Source organism: Herpailurus yagouaroundi, unplaced genomic scaffold (genome assembly GCF_014898765.1).
Source record: "Herpailurus yagouaroundi ecotype Mexico unplaced genomic scaffold, PumYag 213, whole genome shotgun sequence".
NCBI lineage: Eukaryota > Metazoa > Chordata > Mammalia > Carnivora > Felidae > Herpailurus > Herpailurus yagouaroundi.
This window is the reverse complement of record NW_024412444.1, coordinates 14,479,179-14,503,633: the sequence shown is the minus strand read 5'-3', so window position 1 is coordinate 14,503,633 and position 24,455 is coordinate 14,479,179. Positions and strand designations below refer to the sequence as shown.

General features: G+C 51.8%; 1 protein-coding gene across 22 annotated transcripts in view; it reads left to right on the top strand.

Moving 5' to 3' along the window:
• Window positions 1–24,455, top strand: part of CACNA1D (calcium voltage-gated channel subunit alpha1 D) — a 306,523-nt gene that overhangs the window by 260,881 nt on the left and 21,187 nt on the right. For 11 of the 22 annotated variants that reach the window (XM_040454771.1, XM_040454765.1, XM_040454770.1 and 8 more), the window contains 10 exons: window positions 5,633–5,677; window positions 6,080–6,208; window positions 8,454–8,519; window positions 10,228–10,319; window positions 11,449–11,608; window positions 12,426–12,553; window positions 12,692–12,788; window positions 15,162–15,264; window positions 16,598–16,699; window positions 21,640–21,770. In XM_040454771.1, coding sequence (XP_040310705.1) covers window positions 5,633–5,677; window positions 6,080–6,208; window positions 8,454–8,519; window positions 10,228–10,319; window positions 11,449–11,608; window positions 12,426–12,553; window positions 12,692–12,788; window positions 15,162–15,264; window positions 16,598–16,699; window positions 21,640–21,770 — 1,053 coding nt within the window. The remainder of the gene's footprint in view (window positions 1–5,632; window positions 5,678–6,079; window positions 6,209–8,453; window positions 8,520–10,227; window positions 10,320–11,448; window positions 11,609–12,425; window positions 12,554–12,691; window positions 12,789–15,161; window positions 15,265–16,597; window positions 16,700–21,639; window positions 21,771–24,455) is intronic. The other 11 variants (XM_040454783.1, XM_040454782.1, XM_040454781.1 and 8 more) reach the window with 2 other exon arrangements.

Sequence of the window (24,455 nt, the reverse complement as noted above, 5' to 3'; positions counted from 1 at the left end):
TAAGCTACAGTTTCAGCAGGTCTCCCTGGAGTGCTCTGTGCTCAAAGTGATGTGCAGGCAGTGGGCATAACTACTTAGTTTCTGGGTACCAGGATGTGGCCAAGGTTTGTTGGCCGAGCCAACAAGCCAGCTCTCCAGTGCCTCAACCACCCGCTGGCTGGCAGGGTGTGGCGCTGGTGGCCTCGGTCGACAGCACGTGCCCAGCTTCCTGGCTGCCCTTCCGTATGCTGGGGGCAGGCGTGCACCACGCCCATCCCCTCTAGCCCAGCCTTGCTCATCGGTGTCTCACACGTGTCCTCCCTCGTGTTGTATCGGACAGTCAGGAAAGCTGCAGGGGTACAAGAACCCACACTGGATTTCCTAGTTAGCACTTGACTTTGAGGTGTCTGCACAAAGCAACCTTTCACTGGGCCCATTTCTGGCACTCAGTTGGACTTTCAAAATCACACTGGTGAACAGTCTCCTACTGTTTTCTAGTCGGTGACTTTCCCTGCGGTCAGATGTAGCCTGAGACAAAACCTCCCTCAGCTGGTGGCCAAGCCGGTTGTCCACTCTGGTAGAAGTAGAACCCCTAGGGGAGATTGGCAGCTCTGTGCTGGGCTGCATTGCACAGCGATTGCTCAAGGCCACCTTCTCATTCACTCAGTCTCTCCCCGCACATGTCCTGGGCACGTAGAATTCGCGGGTCATGGGCACAAAGATAGAAGAGACCAGATGTCCTCAACCCCTGATGGTATAACTGGGTGGAGCTGGGAATTCCTACATCGCCCTCTCCTGCGCATGCCTAGTTCCCTGGTAGAGCAACTCACATCATACCCTTGCTGGCCTCACCCCCCAAGACCCTGGGCCAGATCAGCTTGAACGCCCTTGGTCCACGTTGGCTGTTTTTAGCTGCAATAAGTCATCATTTTTTGCGATATTTAACCTGCTGTGCTCTCTCCCCCAATCTCTGTCGATCTTCCTTTTCTGTTACCTAATTGATTTTCATGTTGGTTTTATTTTTAGAAAATTGTAGCGGCAAGTATATATAAACATATATACGGTGATGTCGTTAAAGCAAAAGCACTCTAAAGACTGTATACTTGTTTTTGGCTTCCCCCACCTGTGGTTTTCACTGAGTTTCACGGGGTGTGCTATGTATGGCTCAGGGCCATCTAAATTGTTTCCTTTCCCCTGTGTCCAGTCTCCAGCTGGGGTCTGGGCCAGGGCCGTCTTGGTCAGTCACGCTTGGCTCTGTGACTTGCCAACGTAGTCCTCGAGAATGATTGATCTGGCCCGCAAATGAGAAACCTAGCTCGTGCTTACACTGTTTGCAAAAACATTTTGGATGGCCCTTTCTGTTGTCCTGCTTGATGCTTACCCAGCCCTCTCCTGCTGCCCCCGCCCCACATACCCTACCCTGCTCTGACCGTGGTCTGATGGCTCTCGAAGACTTGTCTTTATCACATCTGGTCGTAACATCACCAAGCTGCTAAAATGTCAGATGGCGACTGGTAGGCTCGCTTTTGCTCCCCCTCAGATGCCTGTTGGTGCCTTGAATGGGGAAATGACAGAGCACCCCATTCTCCTTAACCCGGGCAGTGGCTGTTGCCAGCACGGAGTCTTTTCCCACTGTTGTTATTGCTAGAGAGGCAAAATATTTGTGCAGAAACCGTGACTGCCTTGTTCTCACTTACTGAAGAGCATGTGAAAAGTCAGTAGGGAGCGTACTGCCAGGGACCCAACAGTTGTCCCTGGCCTGTCAGGTACCCAGTTTGGACCAGGTGACCAACAGCTGTGCTCAGCTTCTGGTCGTTCAGCTCTCCATTCCAGAAGCCAGCCCTTTTCCAGGGGCCAGGTCACTGACTTCACAGACTCAGCATTCCCATATACAGAAGCTGCCTCTCCCAGCAGTGTTATGTGCCCAGTCAGAAGTTGCCAGAGGAGGGGCGCCTGGGTGGCGCAGTCGGTTAAGCGTCCGACTTCAACCAGGTCGCGATCTCACGGTCCGTGAGTTCGAGCCCCGCGTCGGGCTCTGGGCTGATGGCTCGGAGCCTGGAGCCTGTTTCCAATTCTGTGTCTCCCTCTCTCTCTGCCCCTCCCCCGTTCATGCTCTGTCTCTCTCTGTCCCAAAAATAAATAAACGTTGAAAAAAAAAAAAGAAGTAGCCAGAGGGAAGTTCCCCATCCCATCCCCTGCAAAGAGTGGGATGCCTTGAGTTAACTGGTTCTGGGATGCCGGTTTGCTTCCTGTCTGAATTGGAAAACCACATCATCTCAGCCTTACCAGGAAAAGATGGGAATTAATACAGCAAGTGCAGACTGATCTTTGGTTGCACTTGGGAAACTCAGGGCTTGTTTGGTTCTTATAGTTGCTGGGGGCTGGCCCTGGCCCTGCATCTCAAGAGCCTTTCACTGGTCTTCCTGTGTGAAGAGGCTGGAGGGAATGTCAGGAGAGCTCCCAGGGATCTACAGAGATTTCTGGGCCCCTGCATATGGTTTGGCCACCTGGGGCTGAGGGCAGTCTCCCTGTGGGGCTCCCAGATGAAGACACTGGCACCTCATGGTTAGAAGGAGCTGCCCAGGCCCACTAGCCCAAGGCCAGGGGTGGCACCGCAGTCCCCTCTGTGAGGACCGGCCATGCAGCCCCGGCGATTGGTTTTGGAAAACTCCCCAGGGAGTGAGCTCTTTTCCGGTTTCAGCCTCTGAGAGCATCCTGTCATTGATTCTGGAATCGCATAGAGAGTCAGCTCACCCACGTTCCCACCGCACGCTTCACAGCCTGCTGTTTCCGAGCCCCCCCCCCACCCCCAGGGGAAAGATAGGGATGCATTCTAACCTGTTTACATTGTTAGAGTACTGAACCCTCATCAACTCCAGTAGAACCCACTGCTCAGCTGTAATGGCCTAAGTGGGCTTTTCTAGGGGCCCCACTCGTTATGGCCAATCCACACCTTAAAGGAATTTGCTGGTGTGAGTGACCATCTGAAGAGTGCCCAGCTTTACCCCGGCCTAGGACTGCCATTCCCCTCTAGCAGGGCCTTAGAATCACCTGGCAGCTTTTCTTTCTTTCTTTTTTTAGTGTATTTATTTATTTTTGAGACAGAGAGAGACAGAGCATGAGCAGGGGAGGGGCAGAGAGAGAGGGAGACACAGAATCCAAAGCAGACTCCAGGCCTTGAGCTGTCAGCACAAAGCCTGACGTGGGGCTCGAACTCACAGAGTGTGAGATCATGACCTGAGCTGAAGTCGGATGCCCAACCGACTGAGCCACCCAGGCGCCCACCTGGGAGCTTTTAAAACTCCTAAAGCCCCGGCACACGCCAGCCCAATTAGAGAAGAATCTTTGGAGTGGAACCCAGGCAGTAGATTCTGTCAAAGACCCCCAGGCAGTTGGAATGTGCAGCCCAGGGTGAGAGCTGGCCCGCCCTTTGCATCTGGCTGGCATTTGTAGTTTGGGCAAAGCCATCTTTAGGGTCCTTCCAATCCGTAAGATATTTTGGCAACTTGCGCCGTCCCCCGGTGCGGCCAGCAGCGTCCTCCCCTGCACCTGTGCCCCCTGGCCGGCGTGGCGCTGAGCGCAGGAGAAGGTGTCGCAGGCTGCGCTGGGGGTGCACGTGGATTGCTGTGCTGTTTGTTGTCTCTGCCCTTGCTGCATGTTGTGCTGACCTGTCCCTCCACAAATGCTGTCTTGTCCTCCTCTTTGTTTTTAAAAGGATATCCAGGGTTTCAACTTCCTAGTCTAAGATTTGCCATACTTCAAAGATACCAGTTGGAAGAGATGTCCCCCTCAAAAGTCAGTTTGGCTGCTGACTTCCCACATTGTGAGGGGGAGGGGGCGGTGAGAGGTCCATCTGACTTGGAACGGGATGTGGAGGACAGGCAGAAGGGGCTGTGGCCAGGTCGTAGCCAGGGAGTGTCTTCCCCGACCAACAGACCTCTTATTCTTGCAGGTCGGACATCTCCAAAGTATAACTGTAGAGTGCTCTCTCTTGTGCACCCTCTGGCCCCCTTGAGCACAGGCAGGCAGGGGTGTGCATGCTCACACACACCCTTGTACTCATGCCCTTGCACTCTGGCTGCATGGGTGCGACCCAAGCCTCGTGCTGACAACCCTGAGGGAGATGGGGTTGGGAGACAGAGGTTTGGAAAACTAATTCCTTCATTGGTTAAAGTCAGAAGTTAAAAACCATCATCTGTCCCTTTAAGGGGATGTTCTTTGTCTTGAGGTGAGAGAAAAGAGGAAAATAGAAACAGTTGACAGGGGCTTGGCCTGTGCCATTGGAGAGTTTGCATTCTGAGCATCCCGGGTGAACCAGGAACCCCCTTTCCACCCTTTCAGAACCTGTCAGTCCTGGGCTTGTTGTCACACTGCTGAATTTCAGTAGTGATGTGACATGCCCAACTCTTGTTTTCTGTGATTTTTGTATTTGGTCTCAGGAGGCAGCTGTTAATAAGAGTGAGATTCCAGAACGGAGCCCTTACTTTCCCTGTATCCCCAGGGAGGAGAACCCCTCCCTCAGATTTGTGTGCACATCTATGTGTGTGCATATGTACCTTAGCTGTGCAGACACACCATGCAGAAGGCTCCCTAGAAACCCTGGTAAATACTCAGCAGCCCGGGCCCCCAACCAGAAGAGGCTCATTCCTTTGCCAGTTACCAGGTAGACCGGCTGCTTCCGTGGAGCTGGCCCTCCTAAAGGGAACAGAGAGGCTGTTCCTATCTCTTGCTCAGTCTTCTGTTTAATTTCATGGTGCCTCCCGACGTCTGGAAGAGCTTGCTTACGACCTCTTTCCACTCTCCTAAACACTTACTGAACATCTAATGAGTAAGTGCCTCATGCAGGGCACCAAGTGGAGTGAAGCAAGGTCCCACCCTCAGGGGACCCCCAACCTGAAGAAGAGGCAGGTGTCCACTGGGTGGGGAGCCCTGTGGTTCAGCCCCCTGGGGCCCGAGTGAGAGGCACCCAGCCAGACCTCAGAGGAGGTGGAAGTATGGAAGCTCAGGGCGGGCTGGTCCCATGCTGCTGCTTCCCAGGAGTCACACGGTGCTGAGCGCCGTCCTCTCTGCCAGCAGTCTGGGCTGTAGGCTGGGCATTAAAGCCCCTCTCCCACCCACACTGACTTGGTTTGCTCACCTCCACCACAAGGGCTGTAGGACACCTTGCCCAGGCATGTGGCCCAGGAGGTGTGTGGGCCACAGGCAGGTGCCAGTCTCCCTGCCCCGTTCAGTAGCCTCATTCTGTTCCTCGGGGCTAGGGGTGGCCTGAAGAGCAGTTCATTCCCTGGACCCACAACCCAGCCTCGGCCAAGAGAACTAGCCTGCCCGTGAGATGCAGGGTCCCACCGCGCATTTCTGTCTTTGGGAGCAACTGAGGTCCTGTAGTGTTCTCTTTCACTGGATGCCCGCCCACCTTGGCGCATTGTGTCCCAGGATGTGAATTAGAAAGTAGCGTGTCTGAGCCTGTGTCCGAGGCTGCCCACCCTCAAGTCCGGGTCCAGGCAGAGCCCCTGGCATCTTCTCAGGGAGGGAGCAGCTGCATTGTCCTGGGACATTAACCACACATTGTTATAAAGGGGGGAGGGGCCCATCCTTCTGAACCACTGCTTCCTTTCCATTCATTAATACATTTTCAATCTTTGATTTCTTAAAGCCAACTGAAAGTGACAATGTCCCTGTCCCCACCGCTACACCCGGGGTAAGATCAGTGATGAGTCCCCCCGGGGCTGGGCCTTTTCCTTGACCATGCTGAGTTTTCCACTAGTGTTTCTGTATTCTCCATGATTGTCCTTCCAGAACAGTGTCTGCAGTGGTTTGCATTCATCATCAGTGTCCAGTACTCTTGGCCAGCCCGGCGTTCTCCTCTTAACACACTAGACCACGTGGGCATGCATGTGCTGTGTGGACGCGGTTTTCCAAGCCCTGTGTTGTTAGCATGTAACTCTTCCTTTCATATCATGCTTTTTAAGGTGAAAAGGCCCTAGAAACACATCTTCAACTCTTACCTCTGTCACCTTTGTTTGCCTCTGTTGCTGTTTTTCTGAAAGTGTTGCATGTTCTACTTTGCATTGGGTTTGACCTCTCCATGATAACCCTTCAGAACTCTGAAGAGAGCAATAGAATCTCCATCACCTTTTTCCGTCTTTTCCGAGTGATGCGGTTGGTGAAGCTTCTCAGCAGGGGGGAAGGCATCCGGACACTGCTGTGGACTTTTATAAAGTCCTTTCAGGTAAGAGCCCCACAAGGGGCTTATCTGTTGCTCCTGAAGACCACATGTGAACCAGTGAGCATCCTCTGTCATGGAGGACCGGGACTCCCTTCGGCATGGCCACTGGGATCCCCTGAGTCAATAGAGGGAGTGGAATGCGGAAGGCACCTGACCCAGCCGGACTCAGTGAATCAAACAGGATCACTTGCTAAGAGGAAACCAAAGGCAGTAAGGACCCACAGCGGAGGACAGGTGTAACCTTTCTAAGACTAGTAGAGATGGGGAGCCTCGAAGCCCCTCAGTCCTCCCTGGGATACCCAGTGGTGAATGGTGACATCTGAGAGAGGGCAGGTCCCAGGTGACCCCTGCAAACCTAACAGCCTCCTGCCAGGACAGCTTCTTGGGCTGCCATGGTCCTATCTGTTGGCCGGTCTACACACGAACCAGAGACCCCTTCACCCGGGCCGGCACACCATCACGGAGCAATGTGTTACCCGGTGCCTGGAAGGATCAGAGCGTTGAGGACATTTGGGCATAAGCCAAGCCTCCCTTGTCATCTGTGACTCTCCAGGCTGGTGCAGGCTGGTTCTAGTCTATTCCTCAACCAGGACCCGGCTTCTCCAGTACTGTCTAGTACTCCATCCCAGACGTTCTAGTCTTCTAGATGGAATTAACTGAGGACAGGGTACAGATTCTCATCAAAAAGATTCACCTATGTAGGGGATTTGTAGCTATGTGCAAATCATGAATCTTTCTTTGTTTGACTATCTTTAATTTGAAAGTAATAAACATTCACATTGAGAAGTAACACCGGCTAACATCCCACATAGCATTTTTCTGCAGTGGGTGGGATTTTAACACATAAAGGGAAGGGATGGCATCTGGGGAAGGGGGTAGATCTAAAAACTCAAAGAAGGAAAATTCCAAATCCTGGCAGGGGAAATGAGGTTGTAGGAAAAACCAGGCACGAAGCTCAGAGAGAGAGCAAGTGGGGCCTCACGGGAGCCTTGGTCTCGGTAAGAGACAAAATCCCAGATGTTTGTTATTAATATAAAGTACCAAAGTCTGAGAACGAACTGCTGTAAAAAATGGAATAGTTTTACGTAATCGTGTCATCCTCGCTTTTCAAGGAATTATTAAAGTTTTCCTTTTTAAAGATTTGGTCGCTGTAGATAAATTCATTTCACAGGGTGGTAGTTCACAAAAACTGAGAAACGGTGCCAAAGGAATTCTGAAAGACTCCGTCATCTAGGAAGAAAATGCGTGTAGGTGTGGTGAGGAAAGCCTGGAACTAACTCTGCGGGGCTCTGATCAGCAGTTGGCAGTCACAGATCCAGAGCTGGCACAGGTCAGGGAGCTTATAGCCGCTGGCTTTCTGGTGGCCTTTTTTGAGTAAAAGGGAAAGCGGATGCTTTAAGCATGTGCGCTTGGCATTGAGTTCAACAACCCGGCCTCTGCCTGGAGGCGTGCCACGTGCACAGACATCTCCTGTCACACAACATGATGTAGAAAAGCAGGTGAAGATTATGGATTGAAGGACCCGACACATATATGTGTATTTAATGTTCAGTCCTAAGGAGAACCCAGGTTTGGCCACCACCCGGCTAGCTCCTTTTCTTCCCTGACCCAACCCCCAACTCTGGTTCCTTCAGGAGGTGTTCATTTTAAGAAAGCTATCTTGCTTTCTATAGCAGCATCTGGAAAGGGGTTCTTCTCCTCTGCTCCAGCAGTGTCATTCCTAAGACCTCCCCTTAAAGAAATACTTCAGCAGACACGGGAGATTTTGCATAAAGATGTTACTCTGCAACTCTGCAACGTGATCTACAGTAGCCCCTCGCCCCCACCCCAAACATGCCCACAAAAGAAAGTGGAAGCAATCCAAACATCCAGTGTTCTGGAATGGTTTGATCACTTATGGTAATTTCACAAAGGAATCTAATGACGGATGTAAACGTTGTTGTGAGGGTGATGTGTCTGCATTGACACTGTTTCGGATCAGGGCACACTATTAATGATGGTGGAAAGCACTTCTGCCTGTAGCTTCATAACACGAGGCGTACAGATGGATGGTGCCCTCAGGACTGAAATCATCGTGCTGGGCTGTGGTTTAAAAAGTCCTTGTTCACTGTTGGCGTCCTTTCAACACAACCTGGAAAAGAGAAGCATGTGACCCTGTGTTGGGTCTTCATTCTGCACCTGAGCAGTCACGGGGGGTGGAGGAGGACACAAGAAGCTGGTACTGAGCCAAAGGCTTCCTCTCTTCCAGGCACTGCCCTATGTCGCCCTCCTCATAGCCATGCTATTCTTCATCTACGCGGTTATTGGCATGCAGGTAAGCACCAGCCACTTTCCCCCAGCTTCCCCTTCTCTGGGTAGCCCCAGATCTGTGGCAAGATTGCCTTGGCCAGGCAGAATGGAAAGACAGGGTTGTGATTTTCCAGCCAAACGCCTTGGCTACTGAAGACATATGGAGATGAGAAGGACGTGGCTCTGTAGGAGAGCACTCCACAGGAAAGCACCTGTGCCAGGGAGAGCCAGGCTCAGGAGCCAGCAGAGGTAGGGATATGCCAAGGAAGGCTGGGTTTAGTGGTACTCCTCACCCCCCAATCTGAGTCCTGGGAGACTCAACTGATTGAGAAAACCCACAGTTGGTTTAGCAACAGGAAATGCAGCACTTAAAAAAAGCTATAGTTGTTCTAGTTTCTGTACTGATGTAACTAAGGAGATATTAGTGATACAGAAGGCTGTTTATAGTCCGGAAAGTTAGGTTTTATCGCAACCAAGTGAGATTTTTACTTGAGACCGGCGGCTCCCAGATGCTGGGGCTGGGGCTCAACTGGAACCATTAGTTGGCATCGGTAGCACCCCCTTTAAAAAAGAAGCATGAAACCAGGCCTTTCTGTGACCATGACTGAGGTGCCACAGGATTGTTCCCTGCTTCTCCTGGAGTGGAGGAAAGGGACTGGGGCTTCATTCCCTGCTGAGCCCCAGTGGAGTAGGTGCAGCCTCCAGGAGGAGAGGGGGATGGAGCACAGCCTGCTGGACCCCCTGGGGGGTTTCTCTGCCACATTCTCTGCTGGCTTGGATGCTGTCTTTCAGATAAGAGGGATGTGAGTGTCAAAGAGGTGGGGGACTCCAGAGCAGAGAGGTGGCTGTGCTTACTTATCTGAAGGCATAGGAACATTGGCAGTTCGCTAGGGATCTTATTGGGAGTTATGAACATAGAGTCGACACAGTTGAGCACCTGCAGCTCAGCATGGGATGCCGTGTGCCCTGAAGGGTCTTCGACGACCTGGTGTCCTCCCACAGAACGAGAGCGGTCTCAGGAAACTGCACCCTGCATATTGCACGTTCCGTCACCGGTTCACTCAGGAGGCTTTGCCGGGCATCACACTCTTCTAAACTGGCCTGCTCCTCCAAGTTCCACAGCTGACTTCCCCTGGCCCTTCAAGTAGAGGCCGCCCTCCTTTCCGCAGCTCACCGGCCCCACGCTTGTCTGCAGCCCAATCTTTTGTCTGTGTACACTCATGTTCTTTTCATTTCCTGGAGCTCCGGGGCCGTGTCGCCTCTGCTCCTTCACAGGCCATGCTTCCTCTGCCTGAACACTGAGTCCTCCTCGTCACCTGACCAGCCTCTACTTTTCCTTCAGTTCTGGGCCTAAATGTCACTGCTCCAGAGGCCTCAGATACATTATGTGCTTCCTTGTCCATCTGGATCATCCCAGCTGTCCTCGGGGTGGGGGCTGTCTGTCTGATTTCCTGGTAGTTACTCCCTGATGTGAGGGTGTGCCTGACTTCAGCACCGCGCCACCCGTGGTTAGCACCCTGCCTGGCATGTTTGTTGAGTGAATGAAGTGCCCAAGCACCATGAGAAAGCCCTAGTGGGTGTTGATCAAACTCGTGTTAGTTCTAAATTCACATGTGGAATCTGCTTTTTGGGTAGTTTTTTGCGGGGGAGGGATAATTGTGGGGGTTTTTTGTTTGTTTGTTTGTTTGTTTGTTTGACAAAATCTTTATTTCCCTAAAAATTTTTCCACCTAGATGTTTGGGAAGGTTGCTATGAGAGATAACAACCAGATCAACAGGAACAACAATTTCCAGACCTTTCCCCAGGCAGTGCTGCTGCTCTTCAGGTGACTTCATCCCACGAGGCACATCTCTCTCCAGGCTCCAGGCTCCGGTGTGACACGGGGCATGTGTTTTGCGGGGCCTTTCCTGGTTGATCATGGTGGCTGTTTGTATTTGTTTTGAATTCTTGAACAGAGACGCTGGCATGTCAGTCACAGAGGAACTTTTCTGGATGGTGAAAATGGCTGTGGCCATTCAGACCATGGCTGGCTTAAGAGTTATCCCTTTGTAAGTTAGTAGGTCTTCTACTGCCACCAGGAAATGGTAGGTTATATGCTGACACGTGGGAGCACGTGTCTAAATACAACCATGAAATTTAGCAAGAGCAGAGAGACCTTTACACGGCCAGTGGGGAACATACACAATTTCAGATTTTATAGGATTGTTTTTAACCCCGGTGAACTTTGTGAACAAGGTGCTTTGAGGTGAGAGAACTTTCTAGAAGTTATACACGTACTTTCTAATGATTCTAGTGATTGAATAGCAAGCCATTTGCCAGTTGGGTGGTTTCCAGTTCTTTGTTTCCAACAAAATTGAATGGGTGTCTACTCAAGTCAGGTGTTAAGTCATTAAAACATAATTAATAATTATTTAAAGATTGGAACATGAGCATTTAAAGAAGAGAAGACACAAAAACAAACATCTGTTTATGCAAAAAGAATTGATGTGCATGTATCCAATGATTTGTTTACTTTTTAATGTTTATTTTTGAGAAAGAGACAGAGCACGAGCGGGAGAGGGGCAGACACAGAATCTGAAGCAGGCTCCAGGCTCTGAGCTGTCAGCACAGAGCCTGACAGGGGGCTCGAACCCAGGAACCATGAGGTCATGACCTGAGCCAAAATCAGATGCTTAACCAACTGAGCCACCGAGGCACCCCTCAAAGGATTGTTTTAAACCAAAGGGAGCTGTAGCAGGGCCTCTGTGGACTCAGAGACGTTGCATTTCAAAATAAGTAGGAATTTCAATTTAAGAATTTTCACTAATCTAAAGTGCCCTCTCCCCCAAATTACTTAGATTTTGCTCTACTTAAAACTTTTGTTTTTAAAAAAATTCTTAAAAATTTCGGAAAGGTCTAAGCTTCAAATCCCTTCTTCTTCTGCTAAAGCCCTTTCTCTTGTTAATCTAAACAAGGTGTGCCACAGGGGAAGCCTGGCAGGAGATCATGCTGGCCTGCCTCCCGGGGAAGCTCTGTGACCCCGAGTCGGATTACAGCCCCGGGGAGGAGTACACGTGTGGAAGCAACTTCGCCATTGTTTATTTCATCAGTTTTTACATGCTCTGCGCATTTCTGGTGGGTGATCACGAGAGCTCCCTTTCTCAATTGACAGGTGCTTGTATAGCATTTGGGATTCAGATCACGAATATCGTCCCTATCGAATTGCTGTGGGGTATTTTTTTTTAATTTTTTTAATGTTATATTTATTTTTGAAAGAGTGAGAGTACGAGTGGGGGAGGGACAGAGAAGGGGGGGGCGGTGAGGAGAGACACAGAATCTGAAGCAGGCTGCAGGCTCTGAGCTGTCAGCTCAAAGCCCAACATGGGACATGAACCCATGGGCCTCGGAGATTACGACCTGAGCCGAGGTCGTGTTTTAACCAACAGAGCCACCAGAGCCACCCAGGCACCCCTGCTATGGGCATTGTATGTTGATGAGCACTCTAGGCTTCATTTGGCAGTTGGAGGTTTTGCCTTGCCAGGTGCATAACCATCACCTTGGTTGTAAACAGGGGCTTGAGGCTCACTTACAGGCTTGGGACACTCACCAAGCTTCTTAGGGCTGCTGGTGTCTTTATAAAATGTTTCAAAGCCACCGCAGGTAGCAGTGACCTAACAGTGCGAGTTATTTGGCGGCAATGAATGTGCTTCAAAAAGGCAGGATAATACAGCCCCCTGCCTCCCCCTGGGACTATACCAAAGTCATTTTGGAAAGCTGGAAGCCTGCCTTTTTCTTAAACATTTTCCAGAAAGAAAGTTTTTACTGCCTCTCGTAGAAAAATGGGTTCCAAACGTTTCATGACCCTTATAATTAGGAGGCCCTTACTAAGGTCTAACCCTAGCCATTCCACTATGACAGCTGCAGCTTCTTTGCCTCTGATTTGCTTTTTCAGATCATCAACCTGTTTGTAGCTGTCATCATGGACAACTTTGATTATCTGACCCGGGACTGGTCTATTCTGGGGCCTCACCATTTGGATGAATTCAAAAGAATATGGTCAGAATATGACCCTGAGGCAAAGTAAGTTGAAAAGGGTTCCGTGTGATTTGTGTGGGCTGTTTCTGGAACGTTGGCCGTGATTTCTGTGGAAGGCAGGATGGGCTGAGAGCTCAGGCCAGCCAACGCTTCCCTGGACCTCCTGCTGTACTTTGTCTCCAGGGGAAGGATCAAGCACCTTGATGTGGTCACTCTGCTCCGCAGAATCCAGCCTCCCCTGGGGTTTGGGAAATTATGCCCACACAGAGTAGCCTGTAAGGTAAGTGTCCTGTCTGCGTGTCTGATGGCCTCTCTGCAGGGACTCCCTGCTTCATTCAACAAACGTTAAGTAACATTCTGCCAGCCTTACATCAGGCGTGCTGGGGCTGCAGAGATAAATAATATGTGGTTCCTGTCCTGAGGAGCTATCACATTTGTAACTCTTAAGACACCCTGTCAGCGACAGGAAGAATAGGAAGGGAGTTAAGTAATTTGTCACCGGGTGGGTGGAGGGGAAGGTGACCTTTGTGTCAGGTCCAGAAGGAGAGAAGTGGGAGTTTGTGGGAGCAGGAAGGGCATTGCAGAAAGGGAACACAGAGAGCTCAGATGCAGAGGCAGGGGAACGGTCACCATGTTGGCAAACGGAGAGTCACTGGTGTGCCTAGAACATAAGAGGAAATGGCAGAGGACTGCAGGCACAAGCCGAGCACAGCTCCAAGGAGCCTCCCATGCCACGCCGAGTCCCGTGAAAGAAGCACGGGTGGACTTTCACGGTGGAAAGTGGCCTCTTGGCGACGGGAGAGTGAACCGAGGCAGGGGACCTCCCTGAGAGCTGCTGGAGTCTCCATGTCAAGTGACAGGAGCCAGAGCGAGGGCAGTGGAGGTGGGGTAGAGGAGGGTACGGCCGACCGAAGCTCTCCTTGGGAAGTAGAATGGAGAAGACTTGGTGCCCTGAACATTTACTCGCTTGAGTGACCATGAACGTGGTGGCGTGCCCCTCTGCTGCCAGAGCACCTGTCCCCATGGGCCGTGCATCAGCAGTGGCCTCTCGGGGATGGGTCCAGATCCCCACCCCGTCCCTGTAGTTTTCACACCATACCAAGCTGTCTGTGAGCCCCAACTGAGATTTGTTCTCCTTCCTTAGAGCTCACAGGGAACCGCTTTGAGTCAGTGTAGCAGTAGCAACAGAAGAGAATTCTCCTTTCTGAAGGAGATGGAAACTGCGACTCTGCCCCTAGAAATCCAGCCAGTCCACACGACAGCTGGGCCCTCTCCCTGCAGGTCTGAGGTGCTTCTGGGATCGGGGGTTTTACTGCTCCAGGGTTGCGGGGCCAGCTCTAGACAGAACCCACTGTAACAGAGTGGGGTCTACACTGCATCTTAGGCTTTCAAAAAATCTTTGGAGAAAAACTCTTTGTTCCCTGCCCTGAAAGTCCAGAAACCCTCGTTGGCAAGTCCTTGGGATCTTTGCCACTGTCTTTGCCTCTCTGTAGCCTGGACTCCGGATGTAGGTACAGAGAATAAGCCACCGAAGTTGACTTTTTTTTCTTAAATTTTCCAGTACCAGCCTCTTTTCTGCTTTCAGAACAAGATGGGTTCCAGCTCATGGCTGTCGTTTTGTGTTTACGTTTCCAGACCTTTTTACATAAAAGATCTAAGTATCCTTGAGGCACAAAGTGGTCCATTTTGCCGATTCAGGAACTTTCTGGGAAAAGCAAATGTACATGCTAGCCATCCTGGCTGCCAGTGCTAGTTTTGGAGACAGACGTGGTTGGTCTCAGGGCTAGAAATTTAGGTGGGATGAGTCACGTGAACACAAGATTCCAGGCTGCTAATAGGGAAGAGAAAAAGTGTTACAAATCTCTTAGGATGGCTTGCCAGCCAAAAACAAGAAGTTTGGAACTATTAACAGTTACAAGTAGCACTTAACTCAGCTCTGACCACGTGCCAGGCGTCCCCCGAAATCTTAGCGTCCATGATCTCCCTTAATCCCAACTAGGCGTGCCACCTGCATTTGCAGGGGAGGTAACTGGGGCCCAGAGAGGGTGTCACTCACTCAAGTCCCCTCCCCAGCTCTCAGGGCTGGTGTTCGAGGGACCAGGAGCGGGAAGAGGAGCAGGAGGTGGGGGTCCTGCCCTGGAAGACCAGACAGAGCCACCGCGCGGACTCACAGGAAGCACTACATGACAGCCCCACGGGGCAGGGTTCCCTGAAGGACACTCCCTGTGCTAGGAACAGTGAGGAACCAAGTCCCAAGCCCTGTGCCTGGCTGGTTGTACCTGGTGTATTATTTCACCCCTCATGACAGCCTTAAGGACATGCCCTGAAGGGAGGCCTGACCCCAGGACGCAGGGATGGCCGCTTAGCAGAAGGGGAGAGAAGAAGACTTGAACAGTGAGGTGATTAAACAGTGGGGCTTAAAAACAAGCAAAGCACACCATTTAGTGCCAGCATTTGCGTTTCATGATAAAGCTTTGATCTGTGTCAGCTCCAGGGTCCCCACAGATGGTGGGTACTCCCCCAGCGAGTTGTTGAATTGAACTGCGTGTCGACTGGAAAGAAGGTGAGGGATAAACTGAGAATAAACACCGTCAAGGGACGTGGTCATCCTCCATCATTTGCCTTCTGTTGAGAAACTTCTTTCTGTTTACAGAGACTAGTTGCCATGAACATGCCTCTCAACAGCGATGGGACAGTCATGTTTAATGCAACTCTGTTTGCTTTGGTTCGGACGGCTCTTAAAATCAAGACGGAAGGTGAGCATCTCCGGGACAGGACAGGTGGTACGTGAGGGAGGGACGCCATACCCCACATTGGGTTCTCCCATCTAGGCCTTTCCTTGTCCTGTCTGGGCCTTCCCCAGGGGAAGGGGTGGTGAGTGCTGAGCCAGCTGGCTGTCCCTGCCTTCCCCATCCCTTCCCGCCTGCCTTTATGCTTCACTTTGTCCCTGAGAGTTTTGGGGTGACCCCTGCCTCTGCCACTGCTTGCTACAGAGCAGAAGAAACGGGAGGTTAGGGCAGAGACAGGACCGTCACAAATACATTCACTCCAGCTGTCCCTTCCTACTGTGTGATCTTCAGAGAGGGACTCCACCGTGCTGAGCTGTAGCTCCTTTCTCTATTGAAAAGAAATACACCTCCATCAGAAGTCCTGAGGATGAGATGAGAGGAGGCCTGCGGGAGCCCCTCTGTGGGGCGGGCACATAGCTGGCACCTGGGGACTGTTCAAAGGAGCCTCTCCCTAGCTGAGACCAAACCAGAGTGGTCTTCATGGCCACACCCAGCCCTGGAGCATGGCCATTGGGGTCGGCTCGGTGATGACTCCAGAGGTGGGACAGAAAGCAGGTTGAGGAGTGACCAGGAGGTGGGAGGCTGGAGGCTGTGAAGGACCCAGTTGTTGACACCCTGGACCAGAAGGAAGAGTGGCCAGCAAGGCACGCCTACAGTCTGCAGACGGCTGTTTTCTGGCAGCCCCAGAGTGCTAGGCGAACCTCTCCACAAAGCCAGTCTCTCCAAGCTCCCAGGTACCCCTTGCAGGGTGCACACCCATAGCTGGCCCCAGCCAGTGTCTCGGAGCGATGCGGAAGGCAGGGTGGTCTTAGGTACTGACAGGTTAGTGGAGGAGACAGGCATCAGCCCATATAATGAAAGACCAGGATTCTGTGGTGCTGACGAGTACATGCAGTAGGGATTGCAAGAGTCTCATTTGGGGGAAATTTAGTCTGATCTTTAAGGATGGAGGCAGGGTTTAGAACAGGCAGCTGAGAAGGAGAAGACATTGTAGCTGAAGGCGGTGGGAAGGAAGGGGTGGGTCTTGGCTGTGGGAGGGTAGGACAGATCAGACTGCACAGACCTTGAATTCCGAAATAAAACGTGGTTGTTCCTACTGTGGAGTGCCTGCCCGGTGCAAGGCTTGCCCACCATTTGCCTGTGACCCCCACTTGGAGAGCCCTGGGGAGAGGAGAGCCCCGCCCCATCCGAGGGCTGTGCCCCAGGCCAGGCTGGGAGGGAGGCAGCCTCGGTGGGATCAGACAGGAGAGCTGGCTAAGAGACACAAGGCTTGTTTTCCCCTCTTGCTTTCTGGATTCAGGGAACCTGGAACAAGCTAATGAAGAGCTCCGAGCTGTGATAAAGAAAATCTGGAAGAAAACCAGCATGAAACTGCTTGACCAAGTTGTCCCTCCAGCTGGTGGTCAGTGCAATCTCTTTCCTAAGTAGTTCTTGGCCAACGCATTGGTTTTAATGAAAGTATCTCCAGCAAGCCCACAGGGTGTTTGCAGAATGCTTTATGTATCCGCTAGAGCATTCAGGCCTACAGCTAAAGAAGGCTCTTTGGCCTTTTGGTGTCATGATTTGGGGTAACAGGAGGACCATTCCAGAAGAGGAGAGGCTTCAGTAGGAAGGAAACCCAAGACTCAGCTGGCTGGAGCAGGGGTTTTCTCGTTGGTGGAGGGATTACCGCTGGGGAATGAGATTACAGTTGCAAAACGGAAAGCTTATATTTTCTCAACCAAAATGAAATATTTAAAACTAGTTTCCACTTATCTTTCAACATACTGTTGAAAAGGTTTCAGAAGAAATAGATAGCTTCAGAAAATGATATTTTTGAAATGTTCTTCTCCAGACTGAATTTACCATCGTAATTACCCAGAATGTCCCTTCAACTGGAGTTTAGAGACAGAACTAACAGGCATGCTTATTTCCTTTTGTTATTTGTCATAAAATAACTGACTAAACTTTTTCAGATGTATATATATATATGATACACATATATATAATATATATGCTGTTTTTCCATTTTTTGTTTAAGTACACCGGACTTAGACGTGGAGGTGGTTGTTTTGTGACTATTTTATTTTCACGTTTTAAAGGTGCAGCATCCGTAGGCTTAGTGCCACCACGCCCACATTCTAGCCGTCCCCAGCCCTGGGCCCACTGTGAGCACCATTGTGCTTTACGACCAACTGAACTTTTCTAGAGTCACCTCTCCTGCCGCTTTCCAGGTTGGTCCTGGCTCAGGCCTAGAAGCCGACCCAGGACCCTGGGCCAGGACATGGCCAAGGCCTCTCTCTCCGACGTGACAATTCTGGCTCTTGGGTGGCAGAGAGACAGAGACAGCAGCATGGTGGCCCGCTCTGGCCCTCTGCATGAAGCGAGAGCAGCGTGAGCTTTTGCCACCGGACGGAGTCCCCCGTAGCTGGTGGAGCCACCTGCTCAGAGCAGGGGATGATGGCCCCAAAGAAATGAGAGAGGCAAAAAAAAAACCAACAAGCACAACCCCCCAAACACCAAAGAACAACAACAACAACAACAACCCCCCACACTCCCACGTAGAGAGCGCTGGCTCCCCACAGGAGAACGGATGCTGCACATTTAAAACGACTCTTTGGTTTTCGTTCTTTTCCTCGCAGCTGCTGCACCCAGTGCTCGCATGGCTCAGATAAATTGCTTTCTTAAAATTGTTGTAACGATGTGCTTGAGCTTTTTCTGCAGCCTCCATTCCTTTCAAGTCTCAGTCTTTCAGAATATTCTGAAGCAATTCTGTTTTAGGGTGGTGGCATGGAATCAGGGTTATCTCTCGGCAGCCGTATTCCCCTACGATGTTTCTGAAACACAGATGCATGCTTCAGAATAGCGGCTGCGCCCCTCCGAGTAAACCTTCCTCCCAGGGCCGGCAGGCCCTCCCCGCCTCACCTCACCTCTGTTCACACGCCACCGCCTTCACAAACCAGTCTCACCCCGACATCTTGGCGAGCGTGTTCACATCACTGTGAAGCTTTATTTCTCTTAATTATACCGGAAAGAGAAGGTCTAGAGTTTGGCTCACCCTGTAAGCGCCCTTCCTCCGAAAAACAGGTCAGCTCTTAGCCCTGCTAGACTGCCAACAGAGGCTAAATATCCCTCTGCTTTCTTGGCTCAATAACTGGGCCTGGCCTTTTCTCTCTATTTCTTAGAAAAGATCGGGGTTCAGGATGACAGGTGTTACCCTCTTCCAGAATGGCGGCAGGGGGCTTGGTGGAACCCAAGAAGAAGGCAGTGGGGCCTTGGCAGGAGGTAGAATGCCGTGGGAGCTCCCATCATTGATATGCTCCTGGGGTGGTGCTCACCCAGGCCCAATCTCAGATAAGTGCTACTGCGCTGAAGAGGTTCACGAGGCAGTGCTTCTCAGGCATCGGGGGACAAACTCTGAATGAAGTCAGGGCAGGGTTTAGTGCCTGCGTTCGCCACTTGGCTCTTTGTTTTTTCTTTTCTCTTCCAGTAGACCAGGGGTTCCCAGACTCGCCCACATCATGGCACCCTTGGAAAATGGGAATATTGGGCCAGCCCTCTGGGCCAGCAGACGGGTAGATCCCCAGGGCCAAGGGGCTCAGGCTGTAACCCGGTCAGAGCAGCAGACCCCGCCAGGCTGGCTGCTCCCGGTGCCTGGGACCGGCCCATGTGAGGTGCTCAGGGAGCCCCTTACAGGACTGGTGACAGCAGGGCTTTGTAGCCCAGGGGGTGTGAGGTGGCCCCCAGGCCATCACAAGCTTGAGAAGGAGGTGACATCCAGGGGCCAGCCTTGGAGGAACAGTGCAGGGGCCTTTGACTGCAGGCACAGCCCGTCCGTCTCTCTACCATCTGGGCTAAGTGGTCTCCTTGCCCATCTCTGCATCTTGCTCATGTTCTCTCTCTGCTCCGCTCTTTAGTCTTCTGCCATTTCATGGCTCTTTGCCCTTTCTTTAGAAGTCCCCTCTCCTCCCAGAGGCTGTCCTTGCCTTTGGGCCTCTACTCCTTGACCTGGATCTCCGGCTCCTTTGCCCCGAAGAGTGCAAAAAGCTGACCCCATCTCTTTTTCTCCAGGCCTGAGCCCGGATGGCCTCACTGCATCCATTCCTTCTGTCCCTTCCTTTTCTAACCTGCTGTAGCTTTGACTTTTTCTGTTCTTGAGAGCTCATCCTCAGCCCAGCCTCAATTAGCTTAGCATCTCAGTGGAGAAGGCCAAGTGGTGGGCCTGCCTGTGCGCTCTGGAGCGGCCGCTCGGGCAGAACCATGGTCTGCGCTGAGCCCCCTGTTGCCCCTGGTTCTGGGCCGGGAGAGCCAAGACCTTCCCTCAGGAGCCCCCGGGGCCATTTCGGCTCAAGGGAGAAGAGGGTTAGGCCTGTATTTTCGGGAAACGTCCCAGTACGGAATGAGGTGGGCCTTCTGCAGACCCAGTGTATTTTTTCTGGGAGCCCACGGAGAAGACGTGACACCATGGGCTGCAGGGGACAGCTGTAGTACGGTAGGCAGAGTCTTCCTGGGCTCCCGGGGTTGTCTGCTGGCAGCCGTGAGCCGCCCACGGCATGCAGCTCGGTACAGAGACTTATACTCTGGGGGAGACAGCCCCAAAGAAGCCCCTCTATGTGGCCAGAGCTGGGCTGTCCCTGAGGGGGTAACGAGGAGGAGAGCTCAGGGTTGGGAGGCCTTGCTGCCCTGGACTCACATCCCAGCTGCACTGGCCAAGACAAGTCCTTCAGCCCCACCCCGCCTGTCGGAGGGACCAACAGGTCCCCCATCTCAGAGCTGTCGTGAAGAGGCCATGAGACCCACGTGGAGTTCCTCTGGGAGCGTGGGTGCCCCAGAGTAACAGCAGCTAGAACCAGTATTCCAGATGCATCCTGGGCAAAATGCGGAGGGGCTTAGGAGCAAAGCAGGGCTGATGTCCTGAGACCTGGACGGTCTGTTCACCTCCTGGCCTCCTTGCCCATGGACAGTACATCATTAGGCCATTTGGACCAGCCTGAGACTGATGTAGGACATGTTTTTACAAGCTACCCAAAGCCTTGGTCACTTTGGTGACCCCTGCACCAGCCCAGGACTTCTTGGCTGAGGTTTGGGAGGAAGGCAGCACACTTCTCAAGGCCGGCCTCCCCAAGGCATCTTCTTACTCAGTAACGCTGAGTGGCTTCTGGCAGGACACTAGTGGTGTCCAGACGGGGACACGTCCCACATGGGCACAAACGAACCCCACCCAGATGCATTAGTGAATACAGAGGGTCCCAGTGACCCCTAACCCATCACGTTCCACCATCATTGCAGTGGATGCCATTGTCAGCAGGCTGCCAGCTCACTGTCCTCCAGCCCAGGCAGGAGGCCGAGTGCTTCGGGGCTTCATCTCCTGTGGTGTTCACAGCTCCACAAGCCCCTTGCCCCAGATCAACACGCGACTCTTGTGAGGGGAAGGTGGCCTGGGTGCAAGTTCAGCTGTCCTAAAGCCTGAGGGCCGGCCGCCCATCCTCCTCTCGGCCTCTACAAGCGCTGGGGCCCTAAGCTTCTTGCCTAGGAGCCACTGCAGATCTGGGGGCGTGCACCCCAGGGAGAGCGAGGCTGGCCGACACCCCCGAGCACACCTGCACCACCGACGTGGTTTACCGTGAGACAGCCAGCGCCTCTATTCTGCCTCATGCATCACCTTTAAAATGCTCAGCAGAGTTCCAGCCCCCAGCGGTACGTGCTGGAGTTGTTTCCCTTTAAAGCAGAAATAAGCTCAACTCCAAGGTTAGTTGGAGCTGTCGCTCGCTGTGCCGAAAACAAGCAGCTCTGGGTTACAAACGCAGAAATGGCATATGGAGGCTATTGGAACAGAGTCACGGGGGCACGTGAAAATCTGGGTTTGCAGCCACTTTCCTGAACCTTCCTCCTCTTCCAAGCTTGTCTGTCACTTTCTGAGGTCTCTGTCTTTATCTCCAGGCATCGGGATTTGGGTGCTTAATTGCCCTCGGTGTTCATGGTAATTACACATGCAAATCCCTATGCACAGGGGTGAAAATAAGACCCAGGAAGCCTCTTTTTGTTTTGTAATTTTTATTTTAAGTAAATAACCAAGACAGCACTTCATAGTGTTACTAATACGCTGCTCTAATAAACTCATGACAAACATATTGTTTTCTGCAACTTTTGAGTATCAGTTCGTGTGACTGACTCTAATTTTGAGCCTTAACTGCTTTGCAAAACCTTGCTTTTTGCTAGATTTAGTCTCCCGTGTCTAAGCCCAGAGCTCAGTGCCTTGCGCACAGTCCCACCCCACCCCAGCCCCGGCCCCGAGCGAGAGAGTTTAGGCTCCTGGTGCAAATGTGCTGATTCGGGAGAGCTCTGTCTGGTCTCTCCGTTTAGATGATGAGGTAACCGTGGGGAAGTTCTATGCCACTTTCCTGATACAGGACTACTTTAGGAAATTCAAGAAACGGAAAGAACAAGGCCTGGTGGGAAAATACCCTGCGAAGAACACCACCATTGCCCTACAGGTGAATTGTCCTTTTGTTACCTTTTCTTTTCACTAACGATTTTACAAGCTTATTTGAAATACTAGAGAGCTGACTATTCATGGTTGAGCAGTGCCACAAGGATTTTGTTTAAACTGAGATACCGCACACCCCCCAAAATGTGGACTAGTCATTTCTGGGCTCCGAGGTAAGTGCCTCCCTCTCCTTGCTTCTTCTCTGTTGTGCCCGCACCTGCCGTGGCCCTTGTGGCAGGGCCCCCAGGACAGCGGCAGAGGCACAGCCCTGGCGGGCGGGGGGCCGGCGCTCGCCTTGCACCCTGTCTCCTCCAGGCTTCTCCAAAGGCATTAACCTTAGGCAGGCACCCACCTCCCCACCCCTGGCCCTGGGCTCAGGCCCTAGCTGCCCCGGAAACAGCTCTCCATCTGAACGCAAGTGCTTTGTTTTGTTTCTGTTTGTTTCTTACCCCACTGCTTGTTGGTTTTCGGTCCATTTCAGTAACATCCATCACCTCCTGATGTGTGTGTACGTGCATATGTGTGTGCGCGCACGTGTGTTGCGGTGTGTCTGTCTCTCTGCGCTGTGCAAACACTGCTCTGTGCCCAGGCCAGCCTCTGGTCCCTCCCCCTATGCCAGCCCCGGCCTGCCCCAGGCTCCCGGAGTGTAGAACCTCTGGTTCCGGCCAGGGTCCATGCATTTGAGGATGTAGAATCCTGGGTAATCCCAGAGCTCTGGCATGGGAAGCAGGTATGTGGAGGAAGGGGGTCACCGTGAAGCCTGCAGGAAGAGGGGCGAGGCAGGAAAGCTTGTGAGTGAGTGCTGGCGATGGAGAAAGGCAGGGGAAAGAGGGAATGACAAGGCATGAAGAACCGGCACGAGGGAACTGTTGGCAAGCTGTCAGAAACACCTGTCCAAACTAATCAAAAGCCCCATCATCTCTGCTCCCCGAGTGCTTGAAGTCCATCATGAATAAGATCAAGGATGTTTTTCTCCTGCTAATTTGTTTACTCTAAAATTACCTTTATGTCCCTCTTATCACATGTCTCAGGTTGGGCCGTGTAGTTATCAACAGGGTTCAGTTTGGAACAGTCCTTCTATCAGTCCCTTCCGAGGAGAAGGTCCCAGCGTTGTTTGGTGTCCAGAGTGCCGGTGAGGTGCGGTGAGGGCTGGTCTGTGGCCTCGCTGAGAGAGAGAATGGGAGCATGAATGGCCGTGAGTGAAGAAATGTGGTGCACATGCAGATGCTGGGTTAGCAGATGACCTTGTGTGCCAGTGACCTGGGGATTCATGAGGAAGCCTCTGTTCTGCCCAGACAGCCGCAGAGCTAGGGGAAGCAACTAAAGACAGTTTCTGGTCTTTTGTTTCTCTCATCGCCTGTCCTAAAGGTGGCTCAGTGAATCAGAGGCCCGGCCCAATGGCCCACTGCCAGCTCAGGCTGTGGAGTTTGCGAGTAAAACTCTCTCTTCTGGCCCTGCCAGTCCTCAAAAGTGATCACAGTTCACAAGTAGCCTTAGAGAGACGAAGCAAATGGAAAAGACGTGCTTACAGATTTGAACGGGCCTCTGGTCCATCCGTGGGCTCTTGAGAGCAGCGTGGCCAGGTTGGGTGCAAGGAGGAGGTGTGATGAACGAGTTTCTGAAGGAGCTTCCTTGAACAGCCTTGGGCCTGGAGACCTAGACTGGCTGGATTTCAGAGTGTCATGGTTCCCTCCGCCTGTAGGAAACTGCTTGCTATTCTCAGATTCTAGTTGGTGGGGTTGGTAGGACCTGATGACTTCTCTGGAGGGGGAAACATACTCTTTCATGGATGGTTATGCCATAATTTCCAGTAACCGTAATGTCCATGTTATGACATGCTTCTGTTTTCTGGGGAAGGCATGTATGATGGTCACCTGGATACAGAGTTATCCCTTTCCTGAATCCCCAAGACTTTGCAACCAGATGGCTTCAGTTCCTGCTCTAGTGGCTGGATATAGTGTCTTGACGTTTTAAAACCTGAAAAACAACACATGGCTGAGTAATTAATTATCACATTTCATGGATGGGCTTCCCTGAGTCTTTTAAGTTGCAGGCTCAAATGATGCTAAAACTACGTTTGTAAGTCGTGGGTAAAAGACAATTACGTTATGTGTTGCGATAATGTTTTTCTCCCAAACATTTTTCATTTTGTTGTTTGTAGAAAGTGTTTCATTTCCCTGGCGAAATCCAAACGTTTCCTGTTAGATGATAATACCAGCACATCTACACCTGGTTGGAGTTGAGGCTATGACTGTAATTTACGTTGAGTACACAGCCTAGAAAATTAAATTGTGTTCGTGATCTTGACAGATAAATTCTCAAAGTGCTTTGGATTCTGAAGCAAACATGAAAAATAGAAAATTTGTGTCTCCTTGAAGGATAATTCTAATTACATCTTTGGCCTCCTCTGCCCTAGAAGTGGCTTTAAATGTGATCTGTCACTCTACATTTAGTAAGCGCAAGGAGGCTCTTCCTCTCTGTGTGATGAAATATTATGTGATGCCGTGGAGCTAGGGCCACAGGGTCGAATGACAGCGGCACCCACAGTGTCACTAGGTCCAGCACACGGACGTGGGCGTGGTCTGCTGAGAAGCGGGATGAGCTGCTTCTCGCCGCGCCCGGGCGTCACACGCTGACGGACGGATTGCTCATGGCAGGTGGAGTGTGAGCGCGGGAGGAGGACGTAGGCATG